Raw genomic sequence first — 15,799 nt, 5'->3', positions numbered from 1 at the left:
TACAATCTACAACATTAATGTGTTGTATTTGTTCGATAACAACTCCCATCCCATGCTATGCATACAATGATTTCCGAAGCTCATTTTCTATAACAAAAAGTCCTAAATTAATATGTTGTTTGATCGTTGTTAAGTAAACACAATCACTGGGCCACGTGCGCCGCGCGCGTTTCTCTTTGCGAACGGTCGGCACTTCTATGGGATTTGTGCGAATCTCATTCCGAGGTCCACGAGTCAGTATCTTAAGACTATATTCAAACAGAGGGTTGGCAGATTGATGATTTAGATATTGATATGATGGTTATTTAGTGTGCGAACCGTTCTGTCGTTTAACAGCATGTTTCTTAATCCGCTATTCATAATATGCTTTAAAAAAATAAGATCTTCTGTACAGAGATAGTCGAAAGAGTCAAATACTTTTAATGATAATAATGATAGGCTTTACGTTACAATTATCAGGTGTGGAATAACTAAAATTTTGTGCAAGCAACATTATGCTTATCTTTTTCTTGTACTTAACTATTTTTACATTTGAATATTCTCTCTTCGTAACTTGTTTTTTGGATTTTTTTTTTCTTAAATCGATACTTAAAATATAAAATTCAAAAGCTACATTTAATACTTTTTGTGTCGTGTTTTGTGGTTTTCGATTCGAAAGACAACACAAGGATGTAATATCGAGAAACGTTCAAAAGTCTTGTCGCGTGTCGTGCTCGCATGCAGTGCAGGACATTAGCTGATTGGCCATGTGCCTGACGTTTTAATACAATTAAATTGACCACTCACTATTATCTGGACGCCATCTTTACGCAATTTTTAGTGAATGACTGTTTTGCGTGTCAATCTCCTCTCGATTTATGTCCGAATACATTTACTAAGTATATTGAAAATAATACATCATCATACACTAAGTAACTAAGTGTATTATGAATCACTGACATCGTTACAAGTTTATTAACATAGTTTATTAATATTAGCTTCACGTTATCTTTTTATGTTTATATCTTTTAACGCTTCATCTAAGTTTATAACTTTTAATGCAAACATTAATTAAAGATTCGTTAAATAATCGATTTAATGTCGATTAAATATTTACTTGTAAATTTAATTTATAACATTTTTTTTAATAAAATAACTAAAAAACCTGCTGAGATAACATTTACTTTTGAATTATTTCAAAATCACAAAAATCCATTTCATATCTTGGTAAATACGTATGACTAAGATAAGTTTATCATTAGAGGGCATCGTTACACATCTTGTAAGACATACGCCGCGAATACGTGCATTGAGCACCTACCCCGTGCAGACGTAATTCCGTAATTCTTAGTTAACAACGTTCGGGCCGAGTTAATTATGTTCAAGGCATAAATCTTTCGTAATTGGCCTCTTGTTACACAACACTAAGAGCTCGGGACGTGTTGAAATTATATATGTGGGGCACACGTTGAAGTTTCATGATGGCTTCGAGCGTTAAAATTGTTATTTATGTAATAAAAGCGAGCGTGATAATTGCTACACACGGCCGGTGCGTTTTGTACCCTTTGTCTTGTCTCAATGTGTATACAGCCTTAGTTATTCGTTATCATTACACTTATCACTTCCTTTATAATTTATAACATAGCACATAATATTTATTTTCACACTTATAAACGCATTCAAGTTTATTCTAAATCATGGTTGTAACTCATAAAAAAAGTAAATATTTAAGCGAAAAAAATATTTCAAGCGATAAAATATTTCGCAACACTAAATATTAAGTTACAACGTAATTATATCCGATCGAGAGAAACATAACGATTGTCCACACTACTGAACCCTTTGACTGCCAATCAAAACTTAAACATTTGTGACGCAGCACAAAAGCAGAACTCGACACCCGTTCGCACTTTCGAAGTCGAATTACAAAAGTGCAGTGAAATAAAGTTTGAAACATGAGATAATGTTAATGATTATTCTCTAACGCAAGCCAATTCGATGATGCGGGGGCGTGTGGATTAGGTTCTAATCGGACGACGGCGATGAAAATCTGCCAACAAGTCACGTGACCAGCGCGTGCATATCACGTGCAAGCGAAGGGAACTACTAACTACTACTAGTATGCCGGGTAAACTGGACGAAGCTGAGATCTCAAATTATTAATAGAAAAATCTCTTGTTCTTAATGACGACAATATATATTTTTTTGAGTTATTTCCAATGATAACGTTTTGTTATTGCTTTCTCTTATCATTAAATCGATGTATTTGAGATAAATTTGATTGGGATAAAGTAGGATAATGAACTTCAACAAAGATATAGAATGTTATAAAGTATGAGTATTAAGGGTCTTTAATTATTAGATGTTTAATGCTAGTATATCAAATAAAGTATCTATTTAACTCACCTGTTTTGTGACGGAGTCAATGAGCCTAACGAAGATGTCTTGTTCTTGACGTATACCTGAGAAATAAAACATTAATTTAGTCATTCGAAAACCAGAACTTCTAAGCTCTTTCTTAACGTAATATTTTGGTCATCGTAATTAGATTTTTTTACATCCGCGATATAGCGATTGCTGTTTTTTGCGTAATAAACTTAATTTTTAAAATTCAATAGATTTAGCGTAAAATAAAATAAACATAGCAAAAAAATTCAGAAATACAATACACATTTTATAAAATAAATATGCTTTGTTTGTAACAGCTTCAAGCAGTAACGTTTACACATAGTAGCAATAAAGATCGTAGCGCGCTGGCTACAACGTAGCCTCTCGTAGCAACGTAGCCTTGTAGAGGCAGACTGCACAATTTGTTAACCTCCTGAAATTGCCTCCACACGTTCTCCTCTTTTTTCCCTTTCACGCGACAAGAATTAAAATAATAGACATGGTGTGGGCGGAAAATTAAAAACCGTCGAGTTTAACGGGACTAATTTCGCACGTAATTGGATGAAACTGTAGCATTAACACGGCGTTAGCTTTCGTGTTTCGATAATGGAATATAATTTTTGAGGTTTAATTTTTAATAAAGTAAACTATGGTCCTATAAAAACAATGAATATTAATTAAATAGTCGAAATATAATATATTTGATGCTTATATTTAAAAGTCAAATTAATTACAAATAAAAATCTTTAAATTTTTTAAAGTTTTGGTATGTCTCAAAATTTTAATAATAAGGGAAAATAATTTAGATTCAAAAGTTATATAATTAAAAATCTTTATTTTGATAGTCAAATTAACAAATTATTAATGCACAGCATGTTATAACTAATTCGCTATAATTTGTAAGCTAACCATCTCCCAATACTCTAACATGGTGTTTACGTAATGTTATCGAGGAAAGCAAGACAATAGAGAAGCAAATCGGGTTGACAATGCGTACGGCAGAGGCATTGTTTGTTTAATTCAACAGTCTCTCAAATTGTCTGTGTAACTTAAATATTCATACAAAACCGTAGCTAAATAATATAATATTAATAAAAGTGACAGATTTATGAAACGTTTACATTCTATTGTTATAAGCTAAGCATAGTACAACATAACTTACCATTGGCATACAGTAGTTGAAGTCTGTATTGAATTCCATTGTTAGTCTTCTGTCCTTCGGCTTCCTAAAGAATGAGGAAAAAAAATCTTACTAATTCAAATTATTTATAAAATTATTTTTTATCATGTAAGGTTTGAAAAAAATATTTTACGACAAGAATTATATGTCCTTGAAAATTAAACATAAGTGTTAATACGTAAATATAAATTTAAAAATGTATGTTACGTTGCCAACAAATAAAATGCGTATCAATAAACAGATGTTGGAAAATATTCGGATATTCCGAATCACGTCTGTACGTCTGCACGTGTTATTATCTTATAGAGTTTCAAACAAAAGCTTTATAACGAATTTATACAGATCAACAATTTATAGTATCGAATTGTCGCAGGCCACGTATACGTCGAGTCTGAATTATGTAAATGTTCATTGTACCACACAATAGACATGACGTCGGGTCGAGCCTGATTGATGGACCGCTTTAATTCACGATACCATCGATGTTTAAGGATTTATTGATAAGCAACATTTAATGACGATTGGAATACAAAAGAATATTATCAGTCAAATAGTATAACGGATATTCTAGGTACTAAGCAAATTTTTCAAGACGTACAATCTAATTATTTTTAAAGGGTAAAAAAAATAGTAGGATGATGAATGCAAGAAGCTTTCTCATAGTGAAACTGTCGCTAACTTACTAATTACTAGCCATTTCAAAAAAATAGTGGGTGCGAACATAAAAAAATAGAGTTGAGTAGAGGAATGAAGCTTCACTTGAGCATTGGACAAAATATTATTAGGTACCTAAGACTCCAATGAAAGCCTTTAAGTTATTGATAGGTAAGTATTTTTGTTTGTCCCACCGATATAACTTTTATAACATTTAAAACAATAGCGCACAGTACGGATGTAGATAGTTGTCTTTATATTTATTGGTGTAACTCACTTGGTCCTTTTCTATAAATCCAATGAACGCTGTCCTCTCAATCTCAACGGGTTGTCCAGCGCGGTCGTAGAGCGCGACCACGAAGTGGAAGAAGTTGCTCTTGCGCAGGTTGCTGGGTGGCTGTTTCTCGAAGTGTGCTCGCCCCACGCCCACGCTGCTGCTTCAAATAATGTTATCAGTTAAATGATTAAGCAGTTAAAAGATTAAGACGACGTAGGTATATTAGAAATGTATTTTAATTAAATGATTTTATTTTGTTAGTACATATATTAAAGTTGATACCAACTACGTACTAGGATACGTAGTAGGAATTAAATATTCAACTACTCATGCCAAGGTTAATGATTTAGTTATTTTTAAAATTATTCTATTGTTAGGTTGTTCTCTCTTTGTTCTGTTTTTTGGATATGCTCTATGTAAAAACCGGTTGAGTCTTGCGAAAAGCTCTAAACTTTGATATTGATACCTATATTTAATTTAATTGAATATATAACGTGATTTAATTTTATAACGTAGTGACTTTAGGCAGTAAGGTTTTTTTTCTAAAACTTATTAGGCATCTAAATATTTAACTGAGTTATTCTTATAGTTTATTAGTTATACTTATAAACAAAAAAGAGGTTTAAGTTAGGTTAAGTAACAAATACAATTAAACTTTCAATAGCGAAATAAAGTGACAAACCGCAACCATAATCTGCTATTGACTTGACAACAAAAAATTCCTTTCGGCGAACACCCATAAGTCGGTCATAAATTTTAAACATCTTTCACGGTCCTTTTATATTTATCCCGCTATTTGTCAACGGATGCAGACATTTTGCCACCAGTTTGAACCACCGTTAAACTGTTGCCGCTTTGAAAACGAAAACAATAGAATAGATCATGTTAGTTTTAAAATTGATTTACGATCGTCACCGTTCCGAGGTGTGGTCAACCATTTGATTTTTTTTGTTAAAACCCGTTCAGTGACATTTCACTTACAGATGTTTAGAAATGACATTGACATGTTCCTTTTTTCTAAATTTCTTTTTAATGCGTTAAAAATTGTAATCTGACTAAATTCTAATTCTTAATTATGTGCAATAATAAAGATTTTCATTTTTCATTTTCAATTAGACTACAGATTTAATAGGAACAAAATAATGTTATTTAGGAAATATAAATGTGTCAAAATTTGTTGTTTTGTTCAGTAGTACTATCGAAAAAATTAAAACTATTGAAACTCGTTTTAACGTAAAACAATAAATCTTAATAGCCCAAAATATCGATTATATAAAATAGAGTGTTGACACACAAATAGTGCCACCCGGTTCGATATCGACATATGGCGAAATGAGTTGAAATTCATTTTCATTATCACTCTTATCATAATGCACGAAGTGATCATTTTGAATGACAGAACCTTAACCTCAGATTTAAAATAAAATTTAAGCTTCAAGCTACAATACCTTGATCTTTGTGAGTTGTGTATGATTTAAGTACTTTTCCAATCTTGCAGTTTGCATCCAATATAGACGACTTATATCGAGATTCGGTTATTATCGGTTCTAAAATGTTAGAAAAAAAATACTAGACATTTATATCCTGATACAACGCAGTTAGTATCTGAGCTAATAACTTATGTTAAATAAAGTATATCGATATAATTTATAGCGTGGGCGCAGACAGCACTAGGGTACAGCAGCGGGTAGGACCGTATTACGCTATGGTCGGCCATTCATCTCTCTCCGCTGCAGAATTTGCGTAAACAAATTGGTTTCGCGATTGCCATTTTATACTCTCGCGCGCGACGCTCCATTGTTTTATTTATCGCTACCAGTTTTGGCAGCGCGCTTGCGATTAGGTCGTAGCGCTTTTTTCGCTTACAGATCACGTTAGATTTGTCAATCCCTTTTGTGATTTACTTTTTTCTTTATACAAGAAAACATCTTCGCGTTGGAAATTTCATTCGGAATACAATGACTGCGATACTACTTTTTTGTACAAAATGTTTGCTCCAAAATTGTAATTGTTATCAAAAGGCAACAAATTTCAAATTTAACAAATCAATATCAATTACATACATACATATTAACGAAAAACTCTACAGAGTAGTCGGTGCAACATTGTAATTGTATGATAATTTCCGTGTTTTTATTTAATCAAAGGAATATAGATAATAAATGTGCATCATTACCGATGTCTGGTGGACGTAATCCTACGAACATGGTGGGTCTAATAAGTCTAGGGCGGGTCGGTGATTTAAAGCCGACTTTATAAATGTGTCTGTCAGCGCTGAAGGACGGTCATTTGTGAGCATTTGTCATTTCAAAATATTCCTATCGGGCAGATGCTTTTATAATTAAAATAGCTTTTTTAATATTAAAAGCTATGAGATTTTTAATGTGTTGAATTTTTATCCTTTATAAAGTTTATGACATCGAAAAATAACATTAACAGCATTTTTATTCATAATTAGTCAATTTCGATAACTTAGTTTGATTGCAAAAACCAAAGCGACTACAATTTAATTTTTAAATAAAAAAATGGTAGGTACTATCGGAAAATCTAGCGGTATTCCACATAAAATTCGACAGTCTCTATAACGGTTCAAAACCATTGGAAGACAACGCGAAAGTAATAACTAAGAGGAAGCAGCTTTTAAATGTGTTAGTACGAAAAAAATGATTAATTGCTTTTTTATATTGTGCCGTCGTTTACATAACTCACTGCTACTTAATTTGTTATTTTGTAATAAGTGGCAGAGTTTGGCTCCTTACAATCCAATTTTTCTGTAAAAGGAACACCGCGAAAGGCTTTGACTGTACATAACCTTCTTACGAATACTCGAACAATATATACGTGACAAATCAAAGATATAATCTGTACTAACTTCGATTATTATGTTTTAAAGCGTAAAATAATGAATTGCATAGTTAAATAAACAAGAGGTCCTTAATTGAATAAACATCTAAAGGAACAAACCGCAGTGAAAAACATAACAGATGTTAGAAGGGCTTACAACAAAGACATAGTCCATTTTACCCAGTCACCTAATTTTAAGCTTTATTGCTCTTGGAATAAAAACTAATTTTATTTGTGTTTATTTATACTATTTAGTGGTCCATTTCATAAACAAACATTATCAATGCAGTTCAACTAACATTTCTACGCCTGACTGTAAATACGTAAAAGGGAAACTTGATATTAATTGTATATGTGAAAGAGGGATACAGAGATTGAAATGTTTCCTTAATATATTCCTGTAACTCTAGGATTTTAATAAAACAAGATGTAGTGTTACTGACTGATAACAAATTAAAAACTATGTAAAATATTTCTGAACTGAAAATTGGCTTCAATACGCATTGTCACCGGCATACTCCTCCTTAACGTTAAAGATTAAAAAATTATTATTTTTAACTTTATTTTTAAAGCGTTTATGCAAAAAAATCTGAATATTTTAAAATTAAAAGTGTTTGTAACATAACAAATTTAATTTGAGTGCAACATTTCGAGAACCGCATTGGCGCGGCGTCCCCTACCACGCAATGATTTATCGCGCCCTTACCGATTATGAATACACTTGTTACGGGTACCGCTTCATTATCAGCAACCCTGATTGGACACGCCGTGTAATGAAGCCATTGTGCTATCGACAAGTTGACTTTGTGTAGGTACTTTGTTCATAGTATCAAAAAGAACATTACAACATATCTTATGCCGGGCAAAACTAAATAGCTTTTTCAGTTTATAATGTTATACATAATAGCGTACATATTATAGCATCAATATGACAAGCAAAAATCTACCTAACTTGTAACACTACAGGGGATAATTTTGAACAAGACAATCTCATACACGTCCATTAAACGAAAGTTGATGAAAAAATGCATAAACCAAAATAATACATTAAAACAAAGAAATTTGATGTACATTTTAATGTTCAGTTACCGAAAATAATAGGAATTAAGTTTAACGTCAAGTAAAGGTCCCCCATTCAACAAAACTGTAATCTCATGGATACATAATCTCTCTCAGTTATTTAGTTTAGTTATTAGGCATCGAGCTACCGTTTGTTTCGGTTTGCCGGTTCTGTGGGCTTTAATACAATTTACTGACAAATCTGTTTAGTGGGCTGCTCTTTTCGGAAACTAACAGGCTTAATAAAAGTACGTAAATAAAGGATTATTTACATTTGTAAAATAACTTACTATATATTGTATATTTGTTACCTACATCTGTAGGTTAAATTCTGGTATATAAAGATAATAAGCGCAATAAAATATTTGTGAAATTGAATTATACCAAGAAAATGGTAGTTTCTATATTGTGAAGATAGAAAAAAAATAAGTGACTGTGACAAAATACTAGATTTACATTGTTGTGGAGTTATTGGATTGACATTTTTACATACATATGTCAAATGAACTTACTATAGTCATTGCTTTTTCATGGAAAAAGTATATTAGTAAAGATTGGTCAACTATTTTTTAATATTCCAACATACGTTTTATATTAAACATGATAAACACATTTATATCATAGAACTTACTTGGTGTTGTCAACTAGTGCCCCGGGTGTCATCCAGGCGCGCGCCAGGGGTTCCTCCTTGAGCGAGGTGACAGGCCCGCGAGGCTGAGCCAGCCCGCCTGCCGCCTCCTGGTGGTGCAGTCCGAACATCAGCCCACCTGCTGAACAATAAAACCACTAAGTCACTCGGTCGTTTTATCGCAAATAATTGATGTAAAACTCATTACAAAACTGTACTACGAGTATACTGGAAAGTCTGTGGGAAGACACAGGAGTTAATTTATTTGGTCTACTTACGATATGATACAATTAAGCAATTAATAATAAACAACACTCATAATTATCTGGAGTTTTAACAATTTAATTGAGCAATGCTTTTTTTTTTACTTAATTTTACTCTGGATTATTTTATTAAATATATGAATTTACATGAAGTAGTTTTCAATAATTTTAGAAAAATTTACCTCCTACCAATCGGGCAACAAATGAAAATGTAAACTGAAGTGCGTTTCTATTGAAACTGATAAGATTACGATTTTTCTAGCAAATGAAAATTAATAAAATAGTTTTTTCTTACTCGTCTTTGAAAAGTGGTCTATTATTTTATCCGAATTACAAATTATTAAATTACATCTATTTAAACACATTGGCGATAATATAATAACAAAGAAGTGTTTCGTAATAAAAAAAATAAGAGAGTTGTAAATCTCAGTCTCTACTAACTATTCTGATTTAAAATTAGGTGTTAATAAGATTGTATAACAGACAGACAGTTTTTAAAGAATACTCGTATATTTAATTAAATAATTGAAATTTTTATTATATTTACAACCCAATTTCTCAACTTGAGAATAATTGTCGCATCGTTTACCAAAACACATTTTACAAGCGAAGTTCCGGCAACTTTTGTTCACAACGACTGTTTGACTTTGTAAAGTGTTCGACTTATTTGTTATTAAACATTGTACCGAACTAAAATAAAAACATGATTTTAATAATAATATTTAATTTATCTTCCTTTTATTTATAATTATCATTTCAAAAACATTTTTCAAAAAACTCAAGTGATCAAAAATCGTTAAAAAAAATGTTAAAAATCGTTAAAAAATCAATAAAAATGTGACAGTAATTAAAAAATATTATTGCGTCATTTTTTAGTGTATTCAATATAGTTTTTTTTTTTTTTTTTGTAAAAAATTATCTCTATTTTTGAAAGCTACTTTGAAAGACAACGTATATTAATTGACTGTCCCTCTCGGATTATGTCTTTAGAGATTTGGTGTAAAAAAAATTGTGTGTGAAATAAATAAAGTACTTACCCGAGGATCTCGGCGCTCCCGTCGGGTACAGCTTGCGTCCCCATCCCACGGGGTCTAGGTCCAGCGGCGGCCACGGTGAGCCCGTGTACCCGCCCGCCGCGTTCAACTCGTCCGACCGAATCGCGAAGCGCGCGCGTCTCCCACACAAGCGCCCGAGAGCGCGCGAACACCCCCGGACTGGTACGAAGGTAAGCAAATACCGCGCTTAACAAACCGCTTTCAAAATAGCTACACGCACTTTTTCCAGCAACGTTAATTTTTCAAAAAGAAAATTATTTTTTTCGTTCTTCTATTTGAAATTAATTAAAACTCCAAATCATAATGCGTTACACAAATGCGAAAAAATAAAACACCAAGGACTTTTAAAAGTAAGAAAAAACCGTGCTAATACGTCGTAGAAAATGTTTAAGTAGGACTAGACGAAATTGTATAACTATCGAATAGAGGGCCGTATGTTATTTTCGTATGTGCGTAGAGGGATAGAGGTCCCGGTTGTGCGGGCGATCCCGCTGTGGATTTGCGGCACACTAACAAGCGTCGCGGGAGCGCGCCGCCGAGTGCAAGGCTTCGCGGCGCCCCGTCCGTCCCCGCGGACTGTGGGAGGCGCCCTGGGGACACGCCCTCGCCTCGAGAGCGAGACGACGCGACTGACGCAGATGGCGCCACTTTTTTCATTTCTAAGCCTGTTCTAAAATCGAAAATTTCGATAGTTCGATTTTGTTTTATTACAACTGGCTAGATAGTTTTATAATTTAATTTTTGAAAGGGGAATACAGACGTGTGCTCGCCGCAATGAGGTCGTAGTGTATGTTAATGGCGGGTCGTCGTGAGGTTTCCCTCAGAGACCGTTCGGCGAGGGCGCGCGTAAGGGACAGGTTGAGAGATGAGACGCAGCACGGCGCGCCGCACCGGCCACACTGGGATGGCCCATGCCGCTCACCGCTTGCCGCTCGCCGCTCGGCGCAAGAATTACTTATTAATCAGAGTTGGATTGACGATGATGAAATTTCAGTGGGAATTGACTTTAACTACTAAGATGAGGTTATGTCAGGTCATTAATTATTACCGTGTAGTCCCAACGTTAACTATAGACGAATTTACATTTAACTTAAATTGCTATAGACTATTATTAACACAGAAATTATTACAAGAATAAATGTACTTTCATTTATTTTAATTCAGTGAGCAGATTCAGTAATTTTGCGATAATTGTGTTATTAAGTATCCCATTTGACACGTATAGGGTTATTATAAAATATAAATCAATTAGATGTCGCCAGCGACTCCGTCAACGCCGAATTAACAAAAAACGTAATAAGTAGCCTATGTGTTTATCCAGACTATGCTCTACATCTGTGCCAAATTTCATCAAGATCCGTTGAGGGGTTCTGGAGATACCTTAAAACAAACATACATCCATCTATTCATTCATCTAAACATTGAAATTTATAATATTAGTAAGAAGTAAGATAAATTATTTCTTTTTTCTAAGATATTTTGAAATATTTATATATTAATTATATTTATTTTTTGAAAATATAAATGCAACTATTACAAGCTTACAGAATATGGAACCTTTGCGAATTTATTAGTATCGGCAATGCAAACTTAAGAAGACACAAATTGATATAACGCACTTATTTATGTAATTTTAAACTTTAATTACAATTTTAGAAGATAATTCAACACGCCCTCGGAGCGTTCTTTTAATATTTCAAATCTAATTTTCATACAAACTATTAGATACATTTTAATTTTTGCCGAGCATCGTCTTGTTTCACACGCTTACGCCTTTACTTTTACCTAATTTGACTATAATTTCCACGACGAATTGTTAAACAGCTTCCATTTTCAATTATAAGATGGATTTTCTTCACTATTCTATGGATGCATTTAGACATTATCATTCGTTATCTGTGGTCGAATGAAATATTTGTAAAATAATCAGTGCAAGTTGACATACTAAAATTTTAATTGCGAACCAATGAGCAACCGTAACTACAAGAATCTTTTTTCCTCAATTGAATTTCCTTTTTTTCATCTTTCACTAACATCTCTTTTTACAAAGCTCTTATAATTTGAAATGTAAAGGCATTTCGGCCATTTGTATTTGTAACCAATCGCTGGCAACTTGTACCTATCCTTTGAAGTACGCACAAAGAATGATTCAAACCTCTTCACAATATAGAAACACATATTATATTATTCTAGTACCTTGATTTAATCAGTGACGCATTTATCTCATATACATTCATAGTTATAGCGAAATCTTAGTCTTAGCAGAATACTGTAACTAAAGAATACTAATTACACTTTATACTCAGCTTAAACAAACATAAAAATGAGAAAGCTGTTTGCCTACTTAATAAAAAGTTCTCATACAGCAACGTAGATATATAAAATGACTAATATCAAAGTTATTTGAACAACAACAAACAAGTTGGCAAGGCCTCAGCGGACACAAAGTGCTCTGGGAGGCCACAGAGGGACCGCCCTCTCAACACGCCCACTCTTAGCCACGCCTCTCGACAGTGCCTAGAGAATTGATCCATGTGATATATTGTTTTTTGCTACAACTTGAGATGTATGATCAATAAAGTGTACAACACTAAGATCTCGAAGTAACTGTACCTATACTCGAGGAGAGAAATATTATGCTGCAAAATGAAAACAGCTAATTAGCTGTTTTCATAAGTAGTCAGCATAATTTTTGATCTATATTCACCGGAGATTTGTAGTATTAAAAAAAACATAAAACGTGGTACAATCAAATACAGAAAGTATACACTAACAACTTCACTTAATTTTACTATTGATAAGTAAACAAGTTAAGCAAACTACTGTTTGCCGATAACAAAAAGATAGCATTAAAAAGAAACAAAAAATGTGGATTGTTTAAAATCAAATGACCACAATATTTGCCACATGCGGTTTCAACAAATCGACAAACATTTTGACTGGCACATTCAATGGGCAAGAAGTCTTTTGGCTACTCTTTTAAGTAACAAAGCGAACAAAATTAGACAAAAACATTGTTAGAAAAGTGTCAGATCAATAGCACCGACGTAGACAAAAACTAATAATGAAATGTCGTTTCTTTTTTTATAAGTTAACAGAATTTACATTTTGTTTTGAAAAAATAAATTTCGAATAACAGAAGAGACTAAAGAACTAAAATAATTAGTTTCTAAAAGAATATTTTTAAACCATTATTAGGAAGCGTTTATTTTGGGTTTTATTTCAAATGAGGGAGTTTGTAACTTACATTATTATTTACAATAAATTAATCAAAGAACATATTTTTAAAGACGATTTTGCTACACTTAAGTCCACGTATTACGAAATCCTTAAACAATCTACAAAAAATCGGAAGCAATTAAATAACAAACAAGGGTGTCAAAAGTTGTAACCGTAACCACTCGAGTGGCCACTAGACACGATGTTCACACTCACTCGCCTAATCAATTTCTTATCAACTTCCGTCGAACCATATGTCTGTTTTTGTCGCGAACATTTCTTAGTCCCTTCATAGAAAAGCAATCGTGTAGTCGTAAACGTTAAGGGTCTGAAAGTACCCCCCGGGGGGCATCTAAAGGTACTACGATGTTTCTTGGCACTGGAAAAAGTACCCGTTGGTAGCCCTTAATCCGGGACAGTCGTCGAGGGTGTTATAAGGGCAGCAAAAAGTGTAATTTAAAGCTGACTTAAGGTTTCGAATTAAAATGAAGTAGGAAGGGAATCGCTAGGAGTCCGTTTCCAACGGCAAGGATAGGATAAGTTACTGTATATTGCTGCTTTAATGGGGTACGATATTCCGATTCGGTTCAGCGAATGTACGCAATAATCTTTTTCTCTAATGCTGTGTAAATTTTTTCTTAACATTTTCCTATGTTTGTTTTCCTTGGCAATCAGGTAGATGTAACTCCAAAGTAAACCTCTTAATTTTTTTAGACTCTTTTATTTGGACGGATAATAATTGCTACAAATGTACTATAATGTATATTACCATGCATTTTAAGTACTTGTGATTTGCCTCAGTATAAAGTATTTTTTTTACCACAAAAATGTTTTGAAGGCGTGCGACTAATTCAGAATATTAATTAACTGAGTTATCTTATAATAATATAAATTTTCATAGTAAATTTTAAATGGAGATCCTTATTTTCAAATGCAAATTATTTCCCTAAGGATTTTGACCTATAAGGATACCAGGTTTAACACAATAGTAACCTAATTGTAATGCCTGGATCTAGATCCTATTGTTCTGTTTAAGGTCTACCGCAAGGAAATGGATAATTTCATTCAAATGAAGCGTCTTAGCTACGCGTAAGAAATATTTAAATTGAGATATAAGGATTCATTTAGTTTAGGATTATATTATATAGACTGGTAAAAGTTGCTAGCATCCGTATATATGACCAAAACATGACTGCATTACTCTTTTGAGTAATGCAGTCATGTTTTGGTGAGTTTTTACTCAGAGTTGTGGTTGCAATACGTACGTGTAATAATTGAAAGTAAATTAAGTTATATTAGTTACTAGCTTTTACCCGCGACTCCGTTCGCGCGGAATAAAAAATAGAGAAAAAGGGGTAAAAATCCTATGTCCTTTTCCTGGTTCTAAGCTACCTGCCCACCAATTTTCAGTCAAATCGATTCAGCCGTTCTTGAGTTATAAATAGTGTAACTAACACGACTTTCTTTTATATATATAAGATAGATGTACAGATCAAGTATGTCTAGAAATTTCCATTTTACTCAATGAATGAGCGACAGACATTCTCTTTTGTTTTTTATTTTCTCTCGTTTTATCTCTCTTACATTTAATTAAATTATTTATGCATATCAATATTGTGATGCTGAAAGACAAGGGCAAGTGCCAAATTTCAGATCAAAATGTCGAGGTTAGAGCGAAGTGGGAAAAATTAAAAAAAGAAAGTTGACCCCACTCCCCTTTGAATTAAATTTAAGTATTGGATACCTTGTGTTCTTATAATCCTAATATACATGACTGGCTATTAAAAGTATTGGTTCGTATATCCAGTAAACATTTCACAATAATATTTATAAATTCCTGGAGGAGTTTTGTGTCGCAAACAATTCTCATTAGTTTAACTTTGTTAGCTTTACGTTTTTCTGACACATTTCGCAGGATCTGTGCAGCCATTTCTCTATTTCACCGGTGTGAGATGCGACGTGAACTCGTCATAATGCGTTTAGCAGTTTCCCCTGGTCATAGATGAAAAAGTTGCCATACGGTTAGGTATTAAATTACCTCAAACCTATTAAAACATTAAAGTGAAATTATGCTAAGCTTTAAAGGTCATGTGTTCGATTCTTTATTAAAGAGAAATTTAATAATAATTTTTGAAATATTGATTCAAAAGCAAAAGTAATATGCGATTATAGAAAAAACAGTAATGGATGTACGGAAATTTTACTAAAATTTTCTGGGCAATGAAATCACGAACACATAAATCCAATTAGTGG

General features: G+C 33.0%; 1 protein-coding gene across 1 annotated transcript in view; it reads right to left on the bottom strand.

Moving 5' to 3' along the window:
• LOC106719668 (transcription factor collier) overlaps positions 1-10,379 on the bottom strand; it is a 44,404-nt gene extending 34,025 nt beyond the window's left edge. The window contains exons 1-5 of the mRNA XM_045680024.1: positions 10,310-10,379; positions 9,013-9,151; positions 4,479-4,635; positions 3,530-3,593; positions 2,386-2,441 (exon numbers count right to left, since the gene is read on the bottom strand). Of these exons, the coding sequence (XP_045535980.1) occupies positions 2,386-2,441; positions 3,530-3,593; positions 4,479-4,635; positions 9,013-9,140 (405 nt within the window). The 5' untranslated portion in view covers positions 9,141-9,151; positions 10,310-10,379. The remainder of the gene's footprint in view (positions 1-2,385; positions 2,442-3,529; positions 3,594-4,478; positions 4,636-9,012; positions 9,152-10,309) is intronic.
• Between the last annotated feature and the right edge of the window lie 5,420 nt (positions 10,380-15,799).

This window comes from Papilio machaon, chromosome 11 (assembly GCF_912999745.1).
Source record: "Papilio machaon chromosome 11, ilPapMach1.1, whole genome shotgun sequence".
NCBI classification, from domain to species: domain Eukaryota; kingdom Metazoa; phylum Arthropoda; class Insecta; order Lepidoptera; family Papilionidae; genus Papilio; species Papilio machaon.
Note: the sequence above shows the minus strand (reverse complement) of the source record. Positions and strands in the feature narration are given on the sequence as shown.